The sequence below is a fragment of the Anopheles marshallii genome, chromosome 3, assembly GCF_943734725.1.
Source record: "Anopheles marshallii chromosome 3, idAnoMarsDA_429_01, whole genome shotgun sequence".
Taxonomy (NCBI): domain Eukaryota; kingdom Metazoa; phylum Arthropoda; class Insecta; order Diptera; family Culicidae; genus Anopheles; species Anopheles marshallii.
Window position 1 is genome coordinate 40,600,235 of NC_071327.1, and position 26,136 is coordinate 40,626,370.

Below are 26,136 nucleotides of genomic sequence, written 5' to 3' on the forward strand. Positions count from 1 at the left end.
GTTGGAATGCGATTTGAATACGGCAAAGTAGAAACGTTCAGACGGGGTGTTATAAAATTTATAATTTTATAGCACCGCTAGGTGTGAGGACGACAAAACAAAGCTTCAAACAAAACAGTCTCCCTGACGGAAAAGGAAAGCGCTTGTTTGAGACAGAATCCGGACAGAAAAAAGATTGATCCAACGCCCAAGTGCCAAACAGGGCTTTACTGACAATGCTCGAGAGTGCAATGTCCCACTCCATGTAGGGAAATGGTTAAATGGCGATTTAGTGAAGAACATAGCGCAGAACAACAAACTATTTGTTCCTCACACGCGAGAATCTCTTGTATTGGTTTATTGTGTTTTTTTTTTCAAATATTCACAAGGGTAGAGATCGATCCGCGGCCCGAGTGGGGGACTGTCTCTCGGGAGAAAACGATTCCAAACTCGCTGCAAATTCGCGGCAATAACTGAGCCAGATACGCATGAGCTGCATACACATTGCTGTGGGTATCGTGCCCCAACGCGATCAGCCACATCTGCTGATGTGATGTGCCCCTCTCGAAGTTGAACAATATTTTAACGCCAACTTACGATCGAAACTCATTGCCACTCGGCCGATGCGCTTTGATGATCGTTAAAGTGTACCACCGGCTCGGAGAATACTCTCAGTCGCGGGCTAACTCTAGAAGGCAGAAGAGAGATGACGGTTGATTAAGGAAGAAGCAGCACACTTTTCCACATTGAGCTGTGCGGCAGATAGGTGGCGAAAAATCGCCGACGTCAAGGAGCTTCTAGCATGGTCACGCTAAGGTCAGCTTGCCGCACGGATTGCATCATGCACCACCGGGGGCGAATGCATTTTTCTTTGATCTTTTTTAATGGATCACCTACACACGATCATTTAAAAATTCTTCTCATTTATGCACACGTTTTTTCAATTGCAGCGTTATAGATGAGAGTCTGTGTGTTTAATTTATTATTGTAACTTATCTTCAATATTTCTGTTATTTTCAAAGCAAAGTGCATCTGGCCAAGGGATATTGAGTGTTCAATTTACGGTTCATAGCAAACCCCCCAGATGCTATGGTTAAGATAAAAGAACAATCCTACATGAAAACCTAATAAATCGTTCGTAATGAGCTACTCATATCCGTCAGGAGCTAGATTTGTTGAATCCTCTGTATCCATAAAATGTATTCTACTGTCCGCTCCGTATCCAAAGTGCTTCCGAAATTCGCTTAGCGCTTATGCTACGCTCGGATTCGAAAGCTTCCCGAGACGACTCTTATGATTTATGGATGGTCATAAAAACCGAGCCAAACTACCGGCAAATCAGCATAATTTATAACAAATTATTAATCCATTAAACGAGAATTATTGCCATCCAGCACGGGTAGTTCATTGGTCGAACGGTTATTCTGGTTTTCAAAAAAAAAATCACCAGATCGTTGACTTTCTCCTTGGAATATTTTTTCGTTCCTCTCCCGTTGCCCGTGTTTAGATATTTCAATTATTTTGCTATATTTGTCCCGTTTGCCTTCCTTTGCCTTGAGAATATTCTAGCTCGAGCGTGAACTTTCTGTTCGTTGATGATGAGTACGAATGGCGCCGTTCCGATTGAAAGAAAGATTGTTTACAATTTTAATCGTTTACCTTTGGAGTGGTTATGTTTTTTCTCTTCACTCAACACTGCCTCACACATCCCGGAAAGCGTCTCGGTGTGAGGATAATTGATTGAACGATGGGAAAGGAAACAACCACGTTGCTTTCGTCATCCACAACCACTTGATGACAGACATTCATTTTCAATGTGTCACCACTGCTGTGGTTGATTGGGTCATTAATAGCGATTACTCACTCGTTTCTTGAATTTGCTAGCGTCCCACAAAATGCTCTGTTTTGACCGGTTGGTTTTAAACATACTGTGCGATCATCGCCTTTCTGCTGAATAATCTTCTCAAAAATTACTGCGTCGAATTTCAATTTTTAGGTGCATTCAATCCTCTTTTTTTTTTCAAGAAGACCGGCCAGGCCGTATCGCTTATAATTAAAAGTAACTTAATCTAAGATACAATACACATTCGTTTGAAGACATTTCCTTCTCCAAACAGTGAAAGGTCACCTTATCCCGGCTGTACTCGGGCGCAGTCAATCCGCTTATAACGAGTTTAATTTTATTATTTTACCAGTATTTCGTTCGTTATGTGCAAGGTTGTATTCTAAGAGAATTATATCAAAGGTGATCCACACCATAATAATGTTTATTCAAAATGCATATTATTTTGTTATCAAATTGATAATATGACAAAGAAGTGAAAATTGGCTGCCTTAAATTATTATTTACCGTGTATTTAATTTAGTTTCGATGTTTTAATGAATCTATAAGTCGGTTGTTTGATTATTAACCGAAAATGAAAAACAGAGTGTGTACTATGCAAGACATTAGCTCGTAAGTCTACCCGCAAGATGAAGACCTCATCCTTCGGAAGATAGTAATTCATTGTAAATATATGAAGAAAAATCATTCCATGCTTTCAACACCTTTAGAATCTTCGTTGGTCGCTTTTTTTGATATCAGTAACTCCAAAAGTACTTCAACGGATGGGTCTTTGGCGAATGATCTGTTAGCAGATTTTCGATGTTATTGTTTTCGTTTACCAATTTCAATTGTCCTTTGCTGGCATTGGTTTGAGAAGCTTCTCCTTTCCATCATTCTATATCAAAGCAAAATATCTTACATGTTTGAACATGTTTACATTCATTCATGCATTTACTATTTTTACTCTTTTCGGAAAATATATCGATGAATTAGAAAAAGATACTACTTCTGTCAAATTTTCAAACATTCATCCAAGGAAAGGCCAGCTCTACACATTATTTAAATATGTTCCACTTGCACTATTTAGAGAATTGCAAACTCGGTCTTACCCATTTGTATCGTTCGAAAGAGATGGGTCATCCTGATAGCATTGTCCAAATTCAGCGTGCTGTGGTCGTTAGTTTTAACTGAACTGTTCGTTGAAACTCCTCGACGATCTTTACGTTTGGATTTAGAAGCTCATAATATACCTTTGTCAACTGGTCCCACCAAATACACTGGCTGGTCTTCTCGCCATGAAAACTTAACTCAAAAAGATATTCGAACTCAGTCAACTGTTTCTTGTTACAAACACAATCAACAGCGAAAGAAATAAAACAGCGCACTCCCAGGCAGTGGAGTCTAATTAGCTGATGTTAGCTGCCAAAAATACTATCACTAGATATAATACATGATCTTCGAACGAGATTTGATGGCCTGCAAGAGTGAGCGATGGCTTATTGTGTATTTGTTTTTAACATTTCTTTAGTACTACATTACACAATACCATAGAATACACAGGTAACAGCCAATAACGTTTTGTTCAGATACGTGTGTTTGGATATCCCGTTGCATTAATGGTGTCATTATCAATCAAATTACTATCTCGAAACGATACCTTTCTCCTTCACAGCACGAGCTGGAATGGAAAACCGTGAGACAGCAGTGTTACCGAAGGGTGCAAAGCGTTCTTTGAAAAGCACCGAAACGACACGAACAAGCGAAAGTTACGAATGAAAGATAACCATATTCAAATCAATTCCAACTCGCAAACGATCTTCTTCCGAGGTGACACATTTTGTAGGTGTTCAGTTTCGTTACTGTAATCGATCGTCTTCATCATCATTAGCATCTAAACGCTGGAACGGTACAGCAGCATAGTTCCTTTGCATCGGGATGCCGGGACCATGCCGTGTCCAAAGAAACAATGAAGGAATAAAAAAACACACAAAGACGCACCAGCATAGAAAAGAAATGCATCGATGCATAGCGGAGGTGCAGCCACAGCTAGTTATCGATGACCATGACGGCGCCTGGGTTGGAAGCCAAACCAAACAACATATTTACGATGGTTCGGGCACCAACCATCAACCAGACCGGCAGCTTTCCTCGTTGACCTTTGCCGCCGGTGGTTAGGGATGCTGGGTTCGTTCTATCTGTTGCTAGAGCGTCGTCGCCGTTTTTTTTGAGGTTCTTGCCTCAACCAAGGACAAAACCGCGTGATTGCTCCGCGCGACTCGTCGACGGACAGGCGTCCGTAATAAACTAGATAAACACTACTGTCTACCCGGGCATCGTTTCGGTACCGGTAGGAAAAGCCGGCTTAGGCATCAACGACACTGACTCCTATACCCTTTGCTGTCAGAAACGGTTCCCAGTCCGCGCACACCGAACGGTTTATCTTGTACCAATCTATCGCATTACTGGTGGCACTGGACTATCAGGAGTAGGGGAGGGGAGGGGCGGGGGGGGGGGGGGAGGTTGCATTTCTCCCGTTTTGTTTTTTTAATTATTTTGTCTCGCACACACTCACGCACATACACACGACTATGGCCCGGTTCCGACTCGCCAGTTTTACATCATCCCTTGACGTTTCGCCGTCTGTCTGACGCGCCGATGATGAGCTGACTGGCTGTCAGTCGCCCCGCAAAAACCCAACAGCTGGTGCATTGGACCGAAAGTGACTAGTAGTTATACTTATACCAAAGAGCGTTAGTAGTGCGCTCCATAAACAACAAAATCTCCAAGAAGTAAGATTCGAGGTGATAGCAGGTATAAATACTAGAGAGAAGTAAGGGAAAAAAACTCCGCACACGCGCGATCATCACACCGAGTCTCTCATTTGAAGCAACACGCATCTAAAACTATAAAAAGTGGTCATAAAGATGTAATAAAAACGAGACAACCACGGCGTCGTCGGCTACGGCGACGGTCGCTACGGCAGAACAAAAAGATCGACGAGACCTTTCGGGCAACGATGCAAACGATTCATCAAGGATCAAGGTACGGTACGATCGAGCAGTTTTTGGGTGGCACACACACGGCACGGCACGGCAAAATTAAAAACAATAAAACAATACAGCAAACTAACAGCACCAAACCAAAAAGTAACAAAACATTCTCAAATTAACCTAACAAGTTGCCTGTTTTTGGAGTTTATCTCTCCGTCTACAGATTGCTCTTTGCTGTTTATCTCTTTCCTTCTGGTAAACCGATAGCAAAAAGCATTTCCGTGGTGCAACACAGCGAAGCCTTTACGGCTTGAGAAATTTACTCGTCCTAGCTGACGAACTAGACGACTTGTTGGGCTTGGACCGCTCTGGCCCACGTCCCGCCTACCATTTACCATTTGGCTTTATTGCCAGCGATCTATCTTTCGCGTTTTTTTTTATTTGGTGCAAAATTTGTGCATCGAATACAATTTTCCTCTTTGTACAATTCGCTTACTTTGATCTTCTAAGTTTGTTTTGAGTTTTTATTAAAGGTACCAGTTGAGAAGACTTTTGTCACTTTGACATTTCTGCTGTGTGTGTACAAACCCCCAACGGGGCGAATACCGCGGAGGAGGGAATATAAAATTAATCACCATCAAACTTTTCTGCCCCATGAAAAGCAGGCGCGTGCGGCAAATGCCCGATTAGGCGCGAATTAAAAGCGAGATGAGATGGAATGGTGTTGGAAACGAAAGCCACCTTTTGTTTGTATTTTTATCAGCTGTTAGGCTGTCTCATTTTGTAAACGTTCATGATATGATGTGGAAGCATACAGCGATCATACTAATTTGTGTCCCTCTTTGTTGTTGTTCATGCAGCATTCCCTTACATTTGTTTCTTGTAACTATATTTTTTTTCTTCAAGCACATTTTACAAACCACACTTTCATTTCAAAATCATAACGATGTGACCAACAACCATCAGAGCATGCGGGTTTGGAATAGAATATTTCATTGCGAAAGGAAATCGAATAGAGGCGAAAAGCAAATAGCTTTGAAACATTTACGCTACACTTCCCGAAAAACGCACACGCCCCACGAACTAAAGAGCCAATTGAGGAATGAAATATGCAAAATGGTTATTTTTGGGTGGACGTGTTTTATCCTACCGAGCCTCGTACACAGGCTACGCGGCTCGTGAGCTGTCGGCACGAACTTTTTGAAGTCTTCCAAAGCGGTTTTGTGGACGAAACGGTACGCGTTTGGTCAATGTAGTTGATGCAAGAAAAACCGGTATGAAGATGGCTGCTTGCCGGGCTGATGTTTTCCGTATGACTCCTTGGTTGGCCTGTCAGCACTCTGCCGTGCCAGCCAGTTCGGTAGCGAGAATTGAAGATTGTGTTGTGCCGTGAATCCTGTTTCGCTCGTGGTATTTGCAGGCGGAGTTCTTTACGTTCATTCGACGCATCAGCGTTGTTCGATTTTGCGTTTGATTGAATAACTTATTTCGGCAAAGTGACGGAAGATCATTCAAAGTTGCAGTGTTTTGTTGAGTATGAAGCGGTTTGTAGATTCAACGAATTATAGAGAAAATTACACAATTTAACACTCCGCCCGTACAAACAACGAATATTTATCATCCAAACTGGACAGAACCCGCAGAAATGCGTAATGTGTAACGTGTGGCAAAACGAAAACGAATTCAAGCTATTTAAAGCTAATGGACAAATATTAAACTCCACGGAATGCAAACCAACGTATGTAGGGTAATTCAATCATAGCAATGTACAGAATGGATACAACAAAAAATACTTGCCAAAACATTTAAACCCATTTAATCATTCACCATATGATGCTGTACTTGTTGATTGGGCATCGTTTTTTCGCGTGTGGTGTCAGTTTAATGCTGCCACTAATTGAACGAATAATTTGAACGTATTAAGTTGTTAGTGCGGAACCACGTGCGCCACGATAATTAAACTGTTTCTCATTTTGAAGCAGGTGTTTCATTTTTACTCTTTTTTTTGTTATAATGTAAGCAATGTACAATCAGTTAGTGAAGTCCAAATTTTAATACCATCTGCCTACTGGGTGTTGGAACTTACACCCATTATCTCAGCAGTGTGCTTGGTGCTGCTTTATGTTTTAATTTTAATGGAGGTTATTTTAAAGATGGTTTTTTGTTATACTGAAGAACTGTTTCCCTTATTTCATGCAACAATTTTACATCAAAGAAAAAAACTCACTAGCATACACCATCATTTGCATGTTTTTACTTTGCGCTTTTTTCACCGCAACCTCTTTCGGTAAACTGACGCAACAGCTTTACTAATGTTTGACCATTGCTTGGCTCTGGTTCAACGCTGGTATCCTAAACGATCGTGATGTCCATTTATCTTATCATAAAACGTGGAGGAACGAAGCTTTTTAAGAGGCTCCAACATCCTTCTCCGAGCGGGAAAAGGTTTTTTTGTTGTAAAAAAGGATTTATCAAGAAGTTTAGCTACTTCTTGTCTGATGCAGTTTTGTTTTTCATTTGTTAGTGTCTGTGCAGAAAATTGTAGGAATTCCAAAAAAATCGGACGATCGCGAATGAATTTAGAGTTTTGTTTATCTTTAAGTATTTTGTGTAATTATATAAATAGTATACATTTTCATTTTTGTAAGAAGCAGTCCTTTTAACATGTTTTTCTCATAACAAAACCTAAATACTACGCAAATACTTCTAACAATAAACAAAATCTTGCATTACGATCATTATGACCTTTGGAACTTAATTTTTCTATTTGATAGCGAAGTCCTATCACGGGCTTTGACTACGCGCCTAAAATCAATATCATTAAAGTGCTTGTGACACTGGACACTGGCTTATGACACTGGCGTAGTTAGGTTTTAAGAACTACCCGCAGAAGAACGAAAATTCACCAAGTACTTTAGCAGCTACAGCAGCCAAGCATAAAATTTCAGCCGCAGAAAATAAACCAAATTCCCGAACCATCAAAGACATTCTGTAGGTGTTGAAAGTATTGGACGTCAACGTCAGTCAATATCAAAACAACGATAAACACAAATCGTCATTTGACTTTTACGAGAGTAATTTCATTACAATTCAAATAAAAAATTAATGAAGGAAGTATATTTTCAATACTTTTTCATTTTATGAAGTTGATAGACAAATGATATGTACTTTAATTGAGCATTGTTTCGATGAAGAACGCATTATTTCACTTTTCATACAACTTGTATGTAAAACAACCTACAGCATAACACTGCAGCTGGTGAAGTTAGATAGAAGAGGGTTAACTGAACTTAAATCTAAATTTTGTGCAATTATGAAAGTTAATTTTTTAATTTTCATTGTCTTTCATTTTATTTCTAAATTTGGCTACTCGTAAAAATCGTAATACGTGAGTCTTCTATGTAACAAGTTCTTATCACACCTCGTTTTTGCTAAACATGAAAAATATAACAATAATTGTTGAAAATTCATGCCTTAGCTCTTGCTATAGCTATAGCAAAGCCGCTTATGAGCTCTCCGATTCTGTCGCTGAAGAGTATAAGTAGGCGCCCAAAGTTGATGAACAGCCGAATGGAAAATGGTTGTACGACTTTTGGAGGGAAAATCTTCTCGTTCCACTTAAAAAACCGCAGCAATAAATGGACACACAGTGGATCGGAGACTGATGGAAAGATTTGCTTCCCTACTAGTCCCAATTCGTTCGTTTCTGGGTTTGGGGGAATACTCTGGGTTCTGGGTTTAGGGGGAACTTCCCAGCGGAATGAATCTACTGGGTGGAATTGGGGAAGTTGGCAAAGGGCGGACCGCTGAGATCGGAAGAATTTGAGTTTTGAGCGCAGGCCCCTTGGTTGGTCCTTGCTAGCTTAAGTGTTTTCCGCCATAAAGATAAAAGGGAAAAACGACCGACACGGGGGGTGGGTTATCGTTCGAACCTCGGAAAATTCGGAGCTGTACGTCGAATGATGGCAAACTTCGATGATGTCGTACACTTCCCAAGGCCTGTGGTTCAGCTTCAGCGAGTAGCAAAGAAACAGTTCCGATGAGAACACTTTCGTCGATTATTAGCAGCGGTCGTATACTTGCCCGAGATTCCATGAAACCTCGCTATCGTGGCCGTAGTTATGTATCGGTCCGTCATCAGGAAGTATAAACCATTCGAGAAGGTTTCGTGCATTCGCATCGCCTGACAGAAATTAGCATGTTTTCTTTGTGTGTTATGGAGGTACTAGTATGTTACAAAAAAACATGCCACAATTGCGTGTCCCCTTTTTTTGTCTGACAATACTGAGCTGCAGACCCTTGAATGTCTGACTGCTGATATAACGTTTTGCATATGGTACGTTCCAGTGAGTCTGATGATGTAATCTATACAACATGTATGAAAATATTTTGCAAAATACCTATAAGCATTATAAGACTAAATTTTTGAGTTAGTTGAGTTGAGTTACAATATTCCAACTTCATTACCTCGAACGAAGAAACTATATTTCATGAAATTTAAAAGCGCCAATAATGATTCATGTTATTTTTGGGATTTATGCATTACTGTTTTAATATTTGTAGGTGAATTGTTTACAAAAACGATAGATCTATGAAAGTTTTGTGACCAAGATATCACCAAATTACAACGGTTTAAAAATCTCAATGTGTGTAACGCTGTTATGTACGGTACGGGAGCGGTTGTACATAGCACAATGTAGTAGTGTGTGTGAACTCGAGCGTACAGCACATGCGAATGTGTGCGTGAAATGCATCGTGCTAGCTCCGCCTACAAAGTAAAATCGTAGTGTGCGAGCGGGCTTATATACTTGTGATGTGTAGAGGATCATTTTACGCTTTAATGCAGGAAATTGTTCCGCAAATTTTTGTGCTGAACAAAACAGCAACTACAATGCGATACAAACGTAATATTCATATTGATAGGTAGCTTTAAATAACATTGCTCTCGTTATTTGGACAATATGTTGATTTTTATTATTTTATCGAATTTAACATTGCCCAAAAAATACTGCTTTGCATTTTTATTCTTGCATTATATTAGGATTGTTGATAAAGATGTAAAGGATTGTTCTAAATGTGTAAGAGTATTTTTAAAAAAAGTTATAGAATTTCCCCTTTCCACTGCGATTCAAGACGTGAAAATATGAGAAGCAATGATAGAAATATCTCAAATTCACAGTAAAACGAAAAACATTATAATATACATGCAAATAATATTGTAGTAACCGATAGATACTTTATGTATTAAAGAACGAAACATTAAATTTGTCTGCCAAAGTCACATTATTTCAAGCAATTTTCTGCAATTAGTACTTGTTTGATTTAGAAATTCTTTAACGTTGAGAACCATTATAAATAGTATGTCAAATCAATATTTCATGTAGTTCTGTTCAAACTCTGGTGCCGTCATTTATTAATCCGAATTACACAATTGACAAGGATATTCAAAATGTGTGATAATGTTCAGTTGTACTAAAACGGATATACTGCCTCTGTACTAAAAAGAATACGTTTTGCTTTACAGAAAAAGAACGCCTTTCCCTGTGCGTTGGATGCGGTGGTCAGATTCATGACCAATACATCCTGCGTGTCGCACCGGACCTCGAATGGCACGCAGCGTGCCTCAAGTGTCAGGAATGTCGTCAATTTCTGGACGAGAGCTGTACCTGTTTCGTACGTGACGGCAAAACCTATTGCAAGCGAGATTATGTGAGGTAAGTTTCGAGTTTCGCCAACACGCACACCACATACGCCACCGAAATGCGCTTCAACACCGGGATTTATTTGACTTTTTCTTGATTCCCCCATCCCGATACAGATTATTCGGTACCAAATGTGATAAGTGCGGTAGCTCTTTTAGCAAAAACGATTTCGTGATGCGGGCCAAAACGAAAATCTACCACATAGAATGCTTTCGATGCTCGGCCTGCGCTCGGCAACTAATACCAGGTGAATATCGATGAGTGAAGTCGTGCTCCCATGAGGTTTTTTTTTTACAAATTTTCTCACCAAACCATTGGCGTACACTAACGGTCTTGCATTATCATCTACAGGTGATGAGTTTGCGCTCCGTGATGGTGGTTCGCTTTACTGCAAGGAAGACCACGATCATCTGGAGAAAACGTCCCAAAATGGCCTCATACAGGGCGTCGAGCCCAACAACAATATCAGCGGCAATGCCAACAACAACAACAACAACAACATCAACAGTACCAATAATAACAATAATAGCTTAAGCAATAATAATCACTCTAGTGAACTGGGGTCCATGTCAGGTGAGTGAGCATATCTGATATATGTTTTTTTAGACACACGAATAAATGGACCCATTGTAGCGTTTGAACATTTTTTGCACAGCAAAAATCCTAATCTGAGTTTAGTGTAATTTTGTACCGAAAGGGGGTTGAGGGCGTTGATTGAAGAACTATTAGCAATCGATTCCGAATGTCTGCACTAGCAAACGTTCATTAACTATGCTGCACAACTGGTCTACTCTCATGCAAATGATCGCTTTGACACCTCGCATTGTTATCGATTGCATAGCTAATCAGTTCTTATCATTACCATCAACCTGACAAACAACCAGTCAACTATGCCGCACCCGCCTTATTCTACGCGAAAGCATTTATGCGGGCCGCGTGCTCTGAAACTGAATCGTCGCATGCACGACAGGTGGCATCAATGATAAAGAGAAAAAAAACATAGGCAAAGGCAAATCTACAATGCGAAACAGCGACAAAAAATACCCAAATAAATACCAGCACATATCAACCTGCGCCAGCCGCCAGGCGGCATTAGTCAATCGGCTGTGTCTGGGCGGCTTGAAGGTAACTCAAACGGTAACAATGATCGGCATCGCTTTATGCTTATGGTCAAGTGCTTCATGGACAAATATTGTCTGCTGCTGCTTTCCCCTTGCTTCTTTACCCATCCGGCCGAGCGTACCGTTTGGTTGTCACCGCGGTACCATATGACAAACTTACGTCCGGGTTGACGACGACGGCGACCACAACGATCCAGTAACGATCCACTGGAGGGCGTGTTTGGGGTGCCCTTTCTTCAACTCAGGATGATAATGATGGTGAGGATGATGATGAGTCGTCGCCGTGCCTTTCTCTCAACTCCTCCAATCATCCTCAGCAGGCACCCACTCCCACACGCTACACCGCAAAATGTCCGGTTTCGGTATTTATTTTGCTGCCTGTCTCCGTTGCTTTGATTCTCGATCAGCTTGTACCCACTTATGTTCCGGTTGTGTAAATACTCCAGACACACGGTCTACATCGACCGAAACTTGTCACCGGCCGTGGTTTGTTGTACGAATGGTTGTTCCGGCCCCGGTCGGTACATGCGAAAATGGGTGACAAGCGGAAAGCCCGATCGGAATCTCTCCTTTCGGGGTTTCAGCCTACTGCTGATAGAGAGCGCGGCGGCAACTTCAAACGGGTTGTGGTCCGCTTTTTTGTTGCTTTCTAACTTTATCTAGCAGAATGTAATTTTTTCGTTCTTTTTTTACTTTGGTTTTTTTTGTTTCATTTGTTTGTAATTTAGTTTTCCGACTTTGCTTCTCAATCATATTGTTTTCGCCGTGTCGATTTCGTTCCAAAAATGCAGTACTGTTGCGAAAAGCCGCTGGAAGATAGAAAAAATCGAATGACGATGATAAACATATTGAAAATAACTTAATGCAACAAGCCTTACCTGAATTTTACATTCAATAACAATTTTGGAAAAATGAGCAATCAGCTATTGGGCTGAGCTACACGCCAACTGATCAGAATCCTTAGCCTCAGCTGAGCTAGTCACCAAAAACATGTGTGTTATCATTTGGATTAGCTTTTTCGTGGCTTTGGTGATCACCTATCTCTCCCTGGTGACCTCCAAACTATTAGATTCGATCCTCTGCTTGTGTTTTACGCCAAAATGTTTTGTCCATCGCATCTGATCGTGGTTGGTTGATGATGTTCGTTAAATGTCATCTTCAAACTTTTCCTACAGGCGAGTGGTCTTTTCGGCAACTGAACACTTATATGCAATAACGTCTATCTTCCCAAGTCTATTCTTCACTGAGTGATCGCAGAGTGAGTGATTCTGACCCCATTCATCTTAAGTTCCTGCTGCACTTTATGGTGATGTCAGTACACCAACTCAGAATTTCTGATTGTCACTTTGACCTTTCTTCAGATGGAAAAAAGTTATTATTGATGCCTTACCTATTAAATGAAGTAGAGACGCATTCAGTTTGAACAAAACTTCCAAAGCATTTGCCTGACTGTTACAAAATCACTGATAACGTGGTCTAATTTTGTCTTTGCGCAATAAAAAAAGGGCAAAATCACAGACATCAGTCAATTTCAGTTCCAATAGTCTCGTGATGCATAAGTCTATTACAGTAAAACCTAAATATAAATGATTAAAATTTCTGCTCAACTTGTTCAACATCTTCGATCGATATTACGATAAAACGACACAAACCGACGCGAAAAGGAGTAAAAGCAGAGCAGCGCAAAGCGCAAAACATAAAACATAAAGCCGAAGCATAAAACAGTGCCTACATACAGTACAAATGTTCCAATTTTCGCCCAACATGTTCACCCCCCACCAAAACTCATCCCCGCAACGCCGTCATCACCACCACCACCACCGTTTTTCACGCTTGTACCGTGTGTCTCACGGAGGCCCCTTGGTTTTGTTTTGTTCGTTGGCGCGTTTGTATCATGCCGGTGTGCTCATGGGTATCGCAGTACCGATAATTGCAATCGCGATCGTGCATTGTAGTACTTAATATCGTTGAAAATGTTGCAGAGAAAATGCGTTCCCCTGGACTGGGCTGTGTCGGTGGTGGAGATTTGCCTTACGTCTGTCTTTTCCTGCCTTTAGCCCAATGGGTTGAAGGCAAGCAGCAGTATGAGGGTGGTCAGGGAAGGGAAGATTGGTGGGAGGGGGGGGTGCTAGCATTTGGCTCGAGTTTCCGATTTCGGTAACGATTTTCCCGCCCGTAATTAGACGTGTATTGATAATTATCGGTACTGATCGCGGATCTCTACTATTCTGCCGAATTTGGCGGTACTGTGTTTGTGCGTGCGTTTTCCTTTGGTGGCCTTTTTGGGTTCACCTACTCACTATCTCTCACATTCGGTTCAGTCCAGCGGGAGTTGTAAATATTTCGATCTTTTTCCTCCTTTCTTCTTCTTTTGCAGTTTGCTGCTCCATGTAGCTTGTTTAACCCTACACCTTCACCCCCTTTTTTCTACGCTAAGGCTACGTGGCCATGGCCTTTTCCCAGTCCCAGACCTTCCACACCAGTGCTCTGTTGTCTTACATGAAATAATTGACTCACTTCGGGGGCGGCGGATGCCTTCTTCTGTTTCGTGCCCAATTGCGCTTTGGGAGTAGTACAATTCAATACCGGACTTTGTGGTGCGGCGGCAAATCAATAAAACACGAGAAATAATAATAATAGATGTAATCGCGGCTGGCCCGCGGTATGATGTAGTAGATACACACCGGGACAGCAGCACCAGGTCGGTACGCGTACCGGGAAAGACGAAGGCAACAATCTTCACCGACCCAGCGCACAAATGTAGTTCATGTGAACCGAAGGTTTTGACACGAATTCAGTCATTGCGGATTCATTTCCTTTCGGTACGAGAGAGAACATTTTTTTCCCTTCACAGTTAACAATGTTTGATAAAATGCAACAAACAACAAGCAGGAATTACTTGTGTGACAGGAATATGTTGGCATTACTATGAATTAAACACTTTTACCAACTACAATCATGGCCCAATTTTAAACCCTTGATTTGATTGAACGTTTTGTTGAACATCTGATTAATCCTTTTTTGTGATTATTATTACTTTTTAATAAAACAACAGATTCGGGCAGTGAATCGGGATCTCATAAAAGTTTGCGTGGCAAAGGACCCACCGGACCATCGGACGGTAAACCAACACGTGTGCGGACGGTGCTAAACGAGAAACAGCTACACACGCTACGGTAAGTATTAAATCTATCGCATCGCAGCAGTAAATAACGATTCCCACCATAATCATTTCCACAACTGCGTCAATCATTTATCGATGTGTGATATGCTTTTGGATGGAAAGGATTAGCAGATACTGCTCATCGTCGTAAATGGCGCATGATTGTAATAGCGGTAATTATGCTTTTCCAATGAAATGCGATACGAAATACTTTCACGCTTCTTCGTACCCCATGATGATAAACGTGATGATAATGATACCGTACCGCGTATGTTAACCAGCAAGGGAAAATGGTTACATTGCGATCTACACACCGTGGGTATGGTATGAGATATTCGTTGCTAGCAATGGCGAATTAAGCACAGTTGAATCAAAATTGAAAAGGTATCCCAAAGATATTAAAATCGAAAACTTTTATCTAACCATCTCCATAGTTGGTGGATGAAATTTTTTGATTAATAATAAGATTTGGCTTGTAGTACCAACAACACGCAGTTGCTGAAATATTCTAGGTCACTCGTACCCTAGTGATTATGGGAGTTTAAAGCGGAGTTGCTCGTTAGCTATTCTTTGTTACTTAATTTGGTCATCAAATCTTTCCGTTTGTTGGCGGTGTCTCCACTAGTATTGGTTGCCTTAAATAGAGAAAATTTATTTGAATTAATAAATATAAATTCCTACGAGTTTTAAGTAACTTTAGAGCAACAGAACAAAGGGTATAATAAAAATGGAGGAAGTATTGTATTAACAACTCTCCGAAATTTGGCGAGGGTAAATATGTTGATGTTTAATTATCATTTTTTTTTAAATGAATTCTAAGTAAATTTATCAAAACTGTTAGGCGAATAATCTCTAGATGTTGTTTTTTAATACCATTCAGGAGAGAAGATTCGCTAAGCTATTGAGATGCATTTTTATATTACGTGATTTTGACCAGAGTAATAATATTCGACCACGAATTGCGTGTATTATACATTTATGAACCCAATTCTGAAGTTTCAATTCCGGAGGTTTTTGATCAAAATATAGATGTTACATATTAACATTGTTGAACAATGCCCGTGCAAGACCTAAAACTTTTTGGTTTAACGTGCTTTACATGTAGAAAAATAGCCAAACAATACTAAAGTACATGGAAAATAATGCTTGAGTTAATACTTCTTTGTATGATTGAGATCAGTCCCAAACTTTGTTTCCGTTTCCGCCCGAAGAGCTTTCATTCATTTTTTCAGTTTTTCAACTTCAACTTTTCATTTTGACTTTGACGTGTCCAAATGATTCGACCACAATGGAAAACATATGAACGTACGATTGGAACAAATCAACCGTTTGGTATGAAACTCAAACTTTTCCCATGGTCGGATGAGTTGTTCGTTTGTGTAGTAAACACAAACAGCAATTTTCCACTAGGCACTTTGGGGGTTTTTACATTTGCTTTTATTTTTCGATGCGCAAAAGTGGATGCAAAAGGGGTAATCTGCCATGAGACGGCTTAAGCGCCACGACGTCTCCAGAATCACTTGAGACACTTCCAAGTCAGCGCCGTCCTGCCACTGCAAAGCGCCAGTGACCTAGCCACTGAACCTCCAGTCTGCCTGTGAATTATCACTAATTAGAAACGCATACACGCACGCGATCACTGGCGTGGACGGTGGTGCCCATCATTAATATTGACTGTCAAGCGAAATACAAATTGTGCAAATTATTACCATAATGCAGTTGCAGCCAACTGGAACGGCAACTGGTGCGTCAGTACAGGCATGCGTCTAAGCGTCCGTGCAATCTCTCAGCAGTACAGACAGTGTTTACACAGCGCTTCACGCGACCCAAACACATAATGCACATGTGTGCAATTTGAGATGCATCGCTATCGAGCTGTTGTTACACTGACAATAATTTACTCTAACGTTTGCATGTCCACTTTCTTCTTCCGTTTCTCCCTCTCCCGCTGTGCAGTACGTGCTACAATGCGAACCCACGACCCGACGCACTGATGAAGGAGCAGCTAGTTGAAATGACCGGTCTGTCACCACGGGTCATACGGGTTTGGTTCCAGAACAAGCGCTGCAAGGATAAGAAAAAAACGATCCAAATGAAATTGCAGATGCAGCAAGAGAAGGTAAGCTTTCGGAATGGCCGATACTCCTCACTGGCAGCAGCACGTCAACACGAGGTTCGATTGATTAAAGCCAACTGTTCTTCGATTCTATTCCGTTGTATTACTACAGGAAGGGCGAAAGCTGGGCTATGGCATGCAGGGTATACCGATGGTGGCCAGCTCACCAGTAAGGCACGACTCACCGCTAAATCTCCACGGCCTAGAAGTGACCGCGTATCAACCACCGTGGAAGGCACTGTCCGATTTCGCCCTCCATTCCGATCTCGATAGTAACGGATCGATCAACACCCACACACCTGCTTTCCAGCATTTAGTCAATCAGGTACGTTGTTTATTAAGTACTTTTCATACTAAACTCCTAAATGGCAAATATAAATTAAGTATAGACAATGTATAACTTGTCGTTATATTATACTGATGATGTAATTATAGCTTTTTGTTCAATTAAACTGCCACAGACGGCAGAGTTTCCTTACGAAGCGCAAAATTTTATTAACTATTCGATACGACGACATCAGAGTTGGCAAAGTTACCGAAGGCAGGGTTTGAATTTACAATACAAACCGATGTTGAATCGCAATCAGAAGACTCTATCATGGAAGACGCTGAACATACAAAATGGAAGTTTTGTCAGTTGAATGCGACGAACAAAGGACAGATGGAGAATGGGGAATGGTTAAAAAATGCACAGTTTTCTGCCAGTTCTGCCGCCACTAATCCGTTGATTAAGCCGGAAGACGATGGCAAAAGAATGCTCGACGATCGAGAGCCGAGCCAATCAAGAAACGCGCAAAATGACTCGATCGTATTGTAGCAGCAGGCTATAACAATCCATGAAATATACGCTGATTAATATTGCGTTGGCATTGGTTCTTATTGGTAGATCCATCCTTGGTTTGCGTCGGTTTACTGAGCTTAGCGAATCTTTGTAATGTAATTTGGTTGTATGTTGCAGTTTGTTTGATCTCGAAATTTTATATCCTTGCATACACTATACAGTCAAGCGGGTGTGGAGTTGCAGTGGATGGCATTAAATTGGTACTCGATCATAACTTGATATGTAATTTTGATGCTTATTTTGTTCAATTTAATAGATGCACGGATACGACGTCGGTAATGGCGGTGGAGGCGGCGGAGGTCCTGGTGGCGGTCCTGGTGGGATGCCACCGATGCCGGGCCAGGTTGGACAAGTCCCCCCGATAGGGTCACACATGGATCTCAGCGGGCATCATCATCCGGATAGTACGGACTCGTACGTAACCTATCTCGAAAGTGACGACAGCATGCAGGGCAGTCCTTAAGAATTTTGCTCACACAAAACCCAGACACCCAAACTCCGTTAAGCGACGGATGGTTAACACAACCGGATGGCAATACACGGCACACAGCTTTTATTGAAGCAAACAATAATGTCCTTCAAACTGAAACGCACCAGAGAATGATATTTTGAAGTGTACCAGTAAGCTTTTTGGATCGTTCCTTTCAAACGCAACTTCTTGAGGCAGGATCGTTCATGTAAATTTCCTTAGACAAAATAAGTTAAAGAACAAACAAAATCGAGCCAAAGTGTTCGCCAAGTTAAACATGAAGGTTTTGATTTCTGTTTCATTTTTGGTTGGTATATACTTTTTGTTTTAACTTAACTTTGCAATAAGAGTGGACTAAACGGGGAAAACTTCGGCGTAATGCAAAAGGGCTAATGTTACGGATAGATTTATACATTGGTTACAGCGTTGGCAAGTAACATTGCGCAAGTAATAGCAAGTAGCAAAAGGAGCCGAAATGAAGGCTGGTTGTAAATAATGTAAAAACAAAAGCAAAACTACCACTTAGTAAACGTCCACGGAACACTTCTACCTACCGAATCACTCACTCACGCGCCCGACACTGTTGCCACTGACACTTGAAAAGGAAATTGGATTTAGTGGAAGAATATTGAAATGATCAAAATAGACAATGTTCTAAGAGATAACACAGAACTTGATACGATTAATATGGTTAAATTTTACGTGTACAAAAAAAACTAGAAACAAAGCATGGAGAAATTAAAACACCCACGTAAAGATGGCGAACACAGGCGGGCAAACAAACGAAACTGAACATATACTTTTCTCATTATGCCTGAGTTGCTAGAATGTGAGAAAAGTGGTTTTGGCCGACAAACTGACATACGATAATGAATATGAAACATTCACAAAAATAACATCATAAAGAGAAAAATATTAGTTCCCTTTGCGTAAGTGAGACCATCACGTCGGTGTACTCAGTGGAGCAAAGCGAGTGAATCGAATACAAGTAGAAAACGGTGACGTCTGAGGAAGGAGACATAGGTTTAAACAATCTAATCATATAAGAAATATCGGTATTTAAAGAAAACAACATTGAAAAGATAAGCTTAAAGAACAAAAAAGGAAATAAAAGAAAATTCAAGCATAATTTATATGTTGGATTAAACTTACTTAATTAATGATAGTGCGCTGTTTAACAAATCGAATGGAGATTCTAATAGCCTGTAAGCAGAATTCGTACCTGAATAGAGAACGCATTCTGTTTGGATGATTTTTCGAAGGATCCGAAATATTTTATTTTTAAAGACTGAAGAATGTAAAAATATGATAACATAATTTATCATCATTTATCTTTTTTCTTTGAAAACACCTTCTGCTAGTCCTGGGGACAGCTCGGTAGTGTAGCTCGGTACCAGCACCGGTCTTCCGGTCTTCTTCAGGTCCTTTCCAAAATCCCATCCTTATCAATCCTCCGTACGCAGGACTGACTATCCGGCGTAGGATAAATAAATGCAAAGGAGGCACACCTAGACCGGGACGGCAAACGGGTTTTCTACAGTCTGGAAACTTCTCTGCTCAAAACATGTGTCGCAATGATTGAAGCTGGGACTATATAGAACTTCCATAGTCCCAGTATTATCATACGCCTTTAACATGGACTTAGTCCAAAACTCACGAAACCTTCATAAGCGCAATGGAAAAGAAGATGCTCAGTAGGGAATTTGACCCCGTATGTGTGAAAGGACAATGGAACTCTACGCGCTGTACAATGAACTAGTGGCGGATCAATCCCCTTGGAGGTCCTGTGCGGAATGATAGCTGGGTCCCCTAATTAAAAAAAAAAGGTCCTGGGGTGGGAAGGGGGTACTTTTCCTACTGAACAGACTTAGGCGGTCGCCTACTCCGCCCACCGTTAGATCCGCCACTGCAATGAACTCACTAAGGTAAGGCCAATTGGACTCGCCAGGCTCTGGTGGGCCGGTCATGTCAGTAGAATGACACCGGCCAAACCGGCCCGTAAAGTCTTTTTAGGTCGTCCACAGAGAAAAATCCACAGGGGATGTGCGGTAGGCCCACATTGAGCTGGAGTGATGGCTATTCGGTTACTTGGTAAAATAAATCCAGTAAGCCAGAAATGGTAGACATGTTCTAGTGCGCCATTTCTGGCTTACTGCGTCCGCAAGAAAGGTCAAGATATTGGATGGACGGTGAGGACGGTGCTCGACAGTGAGCGAGCTAAAGGACTGTAGCAGGCCGAGATATCATAATGTATCGCTGGATTAAATAATAGGATTAATCACTGGACTAATTGGAAAGTATGTGCTAATCCGAAAAGTAACAGCAATTTTTGAAAATTCGTTGATTGAAGAAAAACTAATTGTCGTGTACGTGTACCGAGAGTTTGTGTGCAGATTACTGTAAAAGCTTTCGGAATTTGAATGCACCGTCATACGTCATGACCGTGCGCTTCCCACAATGGTGTACCAGTTGTCAGTAACGTCAAAGGAAGGATTATCAAAACAAAATTTTTTCAGCGGCTCGCACATTTCCTCGATTCTACTTATCGTGTGTTCATATTTATCAAACAAATTCACTACACGCCACACAATGAGCGACGATTACTTAAATAAACCTTTATCCTTTGGAGCACCGCCGTCATCAGGTACTTGGTGGCAATCCAATTTTTATAAGCAAATTACGCAACAATCATTAACACCACGCTGTGTTCCTTTCTGTCAACAGGAATCGCAGCAAGTCCACAGCTGCAACCTTTGTCGCCGTATCTAAATTACGATGCTCGATACCTTCAAGCGCAACCAGAATTTATTTTTCCCGAAGGAGCCTCCAAACAGCGGGGCAGATTCGAGCTTGCATTCTCACAGATTGGTTCCTCGGCGATGATAGGCGCCTGCATTGGCGGCGCAGGAGGGCTGTACAATGGTATAAATGCAACACGGTTAGCTAAACAGACTGGAAAGTTGCGTCGAACACAGTAAGTATTCTAAATGCGCACTAGTAGGTTAGGTAGCATGCTTTATCCTATCTCTCCTGTTTCCTAATACCTATCCCTATTACAGATTGTTAAATCACGTTATGAAGCAAGGTGCTGCGACCGCTAACACGTTCGGTACGATAGCGGTAATGTATTCGGCCTTTGGCGTCGTGTTGCAATACGCGCGGGGTGAAGACGATGAAATCAACACAATTGCTGCTGGTGGTGCCACTGGACTATTGTACAAATCCACAGCCGGACTACGGAAATGTGCAATCGGTGGAGGAATTGGATTGGCACTATCGTCCATGTACGTGCTTTGGTGTATGACAGGTGGTGGTTCTAAAAAGTTGAGTGATCTTAAATCACAATACTTGTAATGGAAGCAACAAACCAACCAATAGAATGTACTGTTAATTTTTAAAACATATTTCAAGTCAAGTACAATGTGCTTTCAGTACAGTTTGCAATCAAATGTTGGAATCATTTGAGAGAAAGCGTGGTTTAACTACGAGCATTCAGCTAGTTGTGTGTTACTTTAGGCTCATTTAGGTAGTAGACCAATCTCCTAATATTGCTACATCGCATAACTCCAGTACCGTCGTATAAATCGAAAGCATCACCAGTTAATAAAGTAATGAATGGCTTTTGGGTCATACAGACTATTGGAGCAACGAGAACATTATTTCTCTAGATTTGTTAGCAATCTATGGTGAATTGATTTTATGTTTAATATCAATATGTTGAATATCTTCAATTGCACTTAAGTATTCCAAAAGTATAATCAGGTCCTTAGGTTCCTTAAGTATAATCAGAACCTAAAAGCCTATACGAAAATACAGTGTTTGATTTCGGAGAAATATAATCGTATTTCCATTAAAAAGATTGACAATTTTAAACATCTTATTTATTCAACGAAGTTCTAAATTTCTTATTATGCAGAAAGCTATTCGTAAAGAACTTCCTTAACATGTTTGATTTAAGTTTGATCTGTTTTGCTAATTCATGGGGCGGTTTTAAAATGCATCGATTTCAATTCACACATTGTTTGCCAGTACAATTCTGACGTTGGGTGTAACCACTAGCTAAGCGACGCTTGTAAACGTCAAACGATTGGCGTGCTGTTTACGTTCCATGGTGTTTTTATTTGCAGTTTATCAATAAAATCTATTTGGAAATTTGGTAACCAACCGTGTAAGTAGAATGCATTTTGTTGTACAATCATATAAACAAGTTAGTTCATAGATCATAGTTCGCCAAGTGTATCCACTTGCCCTCGATGCTCCACGAATGAGCAAGCCATACAGAAAAGGGGAAAGTGACCAGATAGGGAAAGCTCTCGGGCCAATCCATATGGTCCCCACGCCCAGTTTTGTGACTTGTGGCTGTCTTCAATATTATATGGATTGATTAGGTTGATTTTAAAACTACGTTCTTGTTCTTTTTACAGGCGCCGCTCAGTCCCAGTATGAATCAGTATCGCAGCGAAAAGCAACTTGCTTATCTATATCCGATTATCGCAACGTTATCTTTCGTGTGCTGTATATCGACAACCGTAGCATGGCATCACTGGCGTTACGTTTTGGATACTTGTGTTGAAACGAACTGCGGATGCATTTTACATGGCAGATCAACACCTACACATTTCACCGGGGGACATGTCGCGTATTGCCACTGGGCGTCCTATGGACTAGTGTTACCCATTATATTCTGCTTTATCTTTGGAATATTTCACGTCTTCCGCGTGTGCTTTGGCCGACGCCGACGTTACCCTGAGACAGCTACTGTTAGACAAAGGTAAGTAGGTGAATATTGAAGAGATGAATATCAATATAACTGAGGAATAAGAACCGGTTTAGGAACCAAAACAGGACAAGATAATAGATAGCTGTCGTTTTTGTTCATATGATTTCATTACACTGAATGATGTTAGCTGTTATCTCACTTATGAAATGTGTCAAAAGAAGAATAATCTGTTAACTGAATATAGTTGTAGATTTATTACTTTGAATATTTCTTTATGAAAATCGTGGTAGTTTTACCAGGAATATCGGTTCGGTTTCTGTTTTGTCTAATTTTAAGCAATTAAGCTAACAGATTAATATATTGGTTGCTTTCCTGCATTACTTGTAGATCCGGAGACTTAATTGTAATGACGACTAAAACTGATGTGGAAGAAGACGATATTAATCCATACTACTGGATACCGGCCAGTGTTATTGGAAGCTTGATGGCCGTATTGACGCTCGTACATGCCGCAATGTATTTGGATGGATTCTTAAACACCTGCAAGCAGCAACGCAACGAACTAATCAAGTACATGCAGGCCAACGGCAGCTTGGTGCCAATCATACAGAGCCGCATTTCGTGTTCGTCGGTGTTTGATTTTATGGACTATTTGCATCAGGACGTTGCATTCGATAGATTCCGAGAGGGCAGAATCAACACGGCTGCTGCACTGATTATTGGATTAGTTTGTTCCTGGGTTTGCGTTGGATTATGGATCTGGACGGTGGTAATTAACGCCAAACGAGCGAGTGCCAGCAAAAACATGCGAATTTAATCCGCCATCAAGGTACAATCCGTCCATTTTATTACGATAGTGTAAGGCATCATGTTTTATGATACCCGGTAGTATATGCCATTGATACCGATTGTGCCTGCATTTTACATCGATGTAATGTTTACAAACTTTCCATTTTTTACATATTTTACATCGCACAAATAGTTAGAATTGACATCACGAAGCATCGGAACGACATCAGTTGAATCATTTTACATGTTCTTAATTTAAATCCTTAAATACACTGTATTTTGAGCATAAAAAGCTACCTTTTTGCGGTTTATTTGAGACTGGCAAGACAATGCAACCGAATGTCGATTGTACAGGTACAGGCTTAACCATCTTGCTGCGATCAAAGTTCTCTAATAACATTTTCTATCCTATACTACTATGCCCAGTAAGCGCAGTTTTTTGTCATAGAATCGTTGCGAAAGGAAGTCATCTGAATAATTTCGTTTCAGGACGTCTATAGAAGCTAGAATATACATTTCGCCCTTTCCGTTGCTTGGATACTTGCACAACGGATAACAATTTCGTATGATTCGATTTGTTCGGCGATAGCCACCCATGATGACCGCGGCCGTCTCAAAGTGCAGACGTCAAAGCAAGCACGTCAAATGTGACAGTTTATTTTCATTGTCAATAAAATTGATTCCAAAATTGTCTCATTTGCCCGTACGTGCACATGCGAAAACAAAGTACGAAAAAACGGTAAATAGTGCTTTAAACAGAGCTTGAAACCATTCCTTGTATCTTGCTAACTGTGAAGATGGATCCTGAACTGAAAAAGGTATAACCGGGCGTTGGGCTTTTGATGTAAACCGTTTGTTCTATCATTCATTGGTTTGTCGTCTCCCACATCCATTTTTAGGCATTTACCGAAATGCAGGTGAATAAGATCGAATCTACCAAGAAGATTCGCCTGCTGCATATGAAGACGGATAGTTTGAAGCTGTCGAAGCAGCGTATCGAAGTAACGAATCGACACATCTCCAACCTTGATCCCGCTACCAGAGTATACGCATCGGTTGGGCGTATGTACGTGCTGAATGATGTTCCAACGTTGACCGAACAACTAAAAACGAACCACGCTTCATACGAAGAAATGATTGCACAGTGCGAGAAGAACAAAGACTTTTTGATTAAAAATCTCAAAGAACAGGAAGAAAGTCTCCGCGAGCTGGTACAACAGAAGAAGGCAGAGACGACCGAAACGAATGGGAAGCCGGCGGAATAATAAGCGGTAGAATTCAACCTCAATGAACAATAAATTACTAATCCAATCAACAACCTTTATTCAGAGTACAGAGTCTAAATCAAAATTGGCAAACGAACAAAACTCATTGCCAAGATTGCGTTCATGCTCTGGTCGAAATTGACACATATGAAGCCCTAGATGCTCTTTGGCCCAGTCTCGCACCACCGCTCCAGAACAAAGAATTATTTTGGCATTCTGTTTCGTGATTTTTTTCACGATAGCTCCCATCTTTTCGATACACTCTTCGGACAAGAACGGTGGATCGGCGATGACCAAATCGAACTGACCGGCAAATGCGTCCATGTACTCCGAATCGAAAGCCTTGTTGTAGTCATACTGTTGGAAATTGTCGCCGTACGAAGCGAATCGCTCATCAAACTCAAATAACACCGCTAGAATGAAACGTTGGATAGTTACTGCATCCATTTTGTCCGCACTAGCAGCATACCTTGTTTATTTTCATTTAACACGTGCTTGAATGCGGATGGCGCCGACAGCAGCGCTACTCGAAACGTGTTTGAAAAATCTTGTTCTTGCAATTTTCTTACGATAAATGCTAACTTCTGTTTCGTACCTTCGTTGTACCAAAATTGACTTAGTTGCTGGAAGGAGAGTACGAAATAGTTAACACAGTACGACTGGTGTAAACATTCACTGTACGCATAATTTGGATTTCATACCCAATTTTCTTCAAAACATCCTTCTGGTTCAACTCCGGCTTCTTCAGACCGTTCTTTTAATGCTTTCTCTTGTAAAAACTGCTGCAAGATAAGCATTGTGTCTGCCGGTAAAACGCAATCCTCTTCATCGCTCATTTCTTTGTCAACTACAGAAGACGATTCAGGATTTAGAAGAGCTGTGGGCAAACAGTTATAAACAAAATAATTAAATATAAACGCACCCTGCAATGCGCGAAACAGCTGAAAGGGGGGGCAGTACAATGTAAAACGATTTGACAGTAGTTCATTACAAACGGACAATTCACAACACATAAATGTCGCATTATGTTGAGTATTCGTACCTCTTGGCGATTTTATTTTCTCGCCAACATTACTGTTCGAATTATTTACGTAATTTCGTATTGTTGCATGGAAAATAATGACCGAAAACAGCAGGCATGACATGCAGAAAATGA

General features: G+C 40.9%; 5 protein-coding genes across 5 annotated transcripts in view; 4 read left to right on the forward strand and 1 right to left on the reverse strand.

The window, feature by feature from the left end:
- LOC128715523 (insulin gene enhancer protein isl-1) overlaps positions 1 to 18,200 on the forward strand; it is a 29,152-nt gene extending 10,952 nt beyond the window's left edge. Inside the window, exons 2-8 of the mRNA XM_053810430.1 lie at positions 10,319 to 10,508; positions 10,613 to 10,743; positions 10,848 to 11,069; positions 14,673 to 14,793; positions 16,737 to 16,899; positions 17,009 to 17,221; positions 17,994 to 18,200. Coding sequence (XP_053666405.1) covers positions 10,319 to 10,508; positions 10,613 to 10,743; positions 10,848 to 11,069; positions 14,673 to 14,793; positions 16,737 to 16,899; positions 17,009 to 17,221; positions 17,994 to 18,200 — 1,247 coding nt within the window. The remainder of the gene's footprint in view (positions 1 to 10,318; positions 10,509 to 10,612; positions 10,744 to 10,847; positions 11,070 to 14,672; positions 14,794 to 16,736; positions 16,900 to 17,008; positions 17,222 to 17,993) is intronic.
- A 2,595-nt stretch (positions 18,201 to 20,795) lies between these two features.
- Positions 20,796 to 21,560, forward strand: LOC128715531 (mitochondrial import inner membrane translocase subunit Tim23). Its single transcript, XM_053810438.1, has 3 exons — positions 20,796 to 20,850; positions 20,931 to 21,180; positions 21,266 to 21,560. The coding sequence occupies exons 1-3, from the start codon at positions 20,796 to 20,798 to the stop codon at positions 21,558 to 21,560; spliced, it is 600 nt and encodes a 199-aa protein (XP_053666413.1).
- A 1,088-nt stretch (positions 21,561 to 22,648) lies between these two features.
- On the forward strand, positions 22,649 to 23,743 carry LOC128715527 (uncharacterized). The gene is made up of 2 exons (XM_053810433.1): positions 22,649 to 22,977; positions 23,314 to 23,743. Exons 1-2 carry the CDS (start codon positions 22,649 to 22,651, stop codon positions 23,741 to 23,743), a joined length of 759 nt encoding a protein of 252 aa, XP_053666408.1.
- Positions 23,744 to 24,512: 769 nt separating this feature from the next.
- On the forward strand, positions 24,513 to 24,980 carry LOC128715533 (prefoldin subunit 1). Its single transcript, XM_053810440.1, has 2 exons — positions 24,513 to 24,533; positions 24,615 to 24,980. Exons 1-2 carry the CDS (start codon positions 24,513 to 24,515, stop codon positions 24,978 to 24,980), a joined length of 387 nt encoding a protein of 128 aa, XP_053666415.1.
- A 60-nt stretch (positions 24,981 to 25,040) lies between these two features.
- On the reverse strand, positions 25,041 to 25,816 carry LOC128715530 (protein-lysine N-methyltransferase CG9154). The gene is made up of 3 exons (XM_053810437.1): positions 25,682 to 25,816; positions 25,450 to 25,603; positions 25,041 to 25,393 (listed from the first exon to the last, which is right to left on the reverse strand). The coding sequence occupies exons 1-3, from the start codon at positions 25,814 to 25,816 to the stop codon at positions 25,041 to 25,043; spliced, it is 642 nt and encodes a 213-aa protein (XP_053666412.1).
- Positions 25,817 to 26,136: the final 320 nt, after the last annotated feature.

Excerpts from the sequence above, each read along its gene's own strand:
- LOC128715533 (XM_053810440.1), top strand. The coding sequence starts at position 24,513 with ATGGATCCTGAACTGAAAAAG. Across the intron at positions 24,534-24,614 it reads TGGATCCTGAACTGAAAAAG|GCATTTACCGAAATGCAGGT; the intron begins GTATAACCGGGC and ends ATCCATTTTTAG.
- LOC128715527 (XM_053810433.1), top strand. The coding sequence starts at position 22,649 with ATGAATCAGTATCGCAGCGAAAAGCAACTTGCTTATCTATATCCGATT. Across the intron at positions 22,978-23,313 it reads ACAGCTACTGTTAGACAAAG|ATCCGGAGACTTAATTGTAA; the intron begins GTAAGTAGGTGA and ends CATTACTTGTAG.
- LOC128715530 (XM_053810437.1), bottom strand. The coding sequence starts at position 25,816 with ATGAGCGATGAAGAGGATTGCGTTTTACCGGCAGACACAATGCTTATC. Across the intron at positions 25,604-25,681 it reads GATGTTTTGAAGAAAATTGG|CAACTAAGTCAATTTTGGTA; the intron begins GTATGAAATCCA and ends CTCTCCTTCCAG. Across the intron at positions 25,394-25,449 it reads GTTAAATGAAAATAAACAAG|CGGTGTTATTTGAGTTTGAT; the intron begins GTATGCTGCTAG and ends GTTTCATTCTAG.
- LOC128715531 (XM_053810438.1), top strand. The coding sequence starts at position 20,796 with ATGAGCGACGATTACTTAAATAAACCTTTATCCTTTGGAGCACCGCCG. Across the intron at positions 20,851-20,930 it reads TGGAGCACCGCCGTCATCAG|GAATCGCAGCAAGTCCACAG; the intron begins GTACTTGGTGGC and ends TTCTGTCAACAG. Across the intron at positions 21,181-21,265 it reads GGAAAGTTGCGTCGAACACA|ATTGTTAAATCACGTTATGA; the intron begins GTAAGTATTCTA and ends TCCCTATTACAG.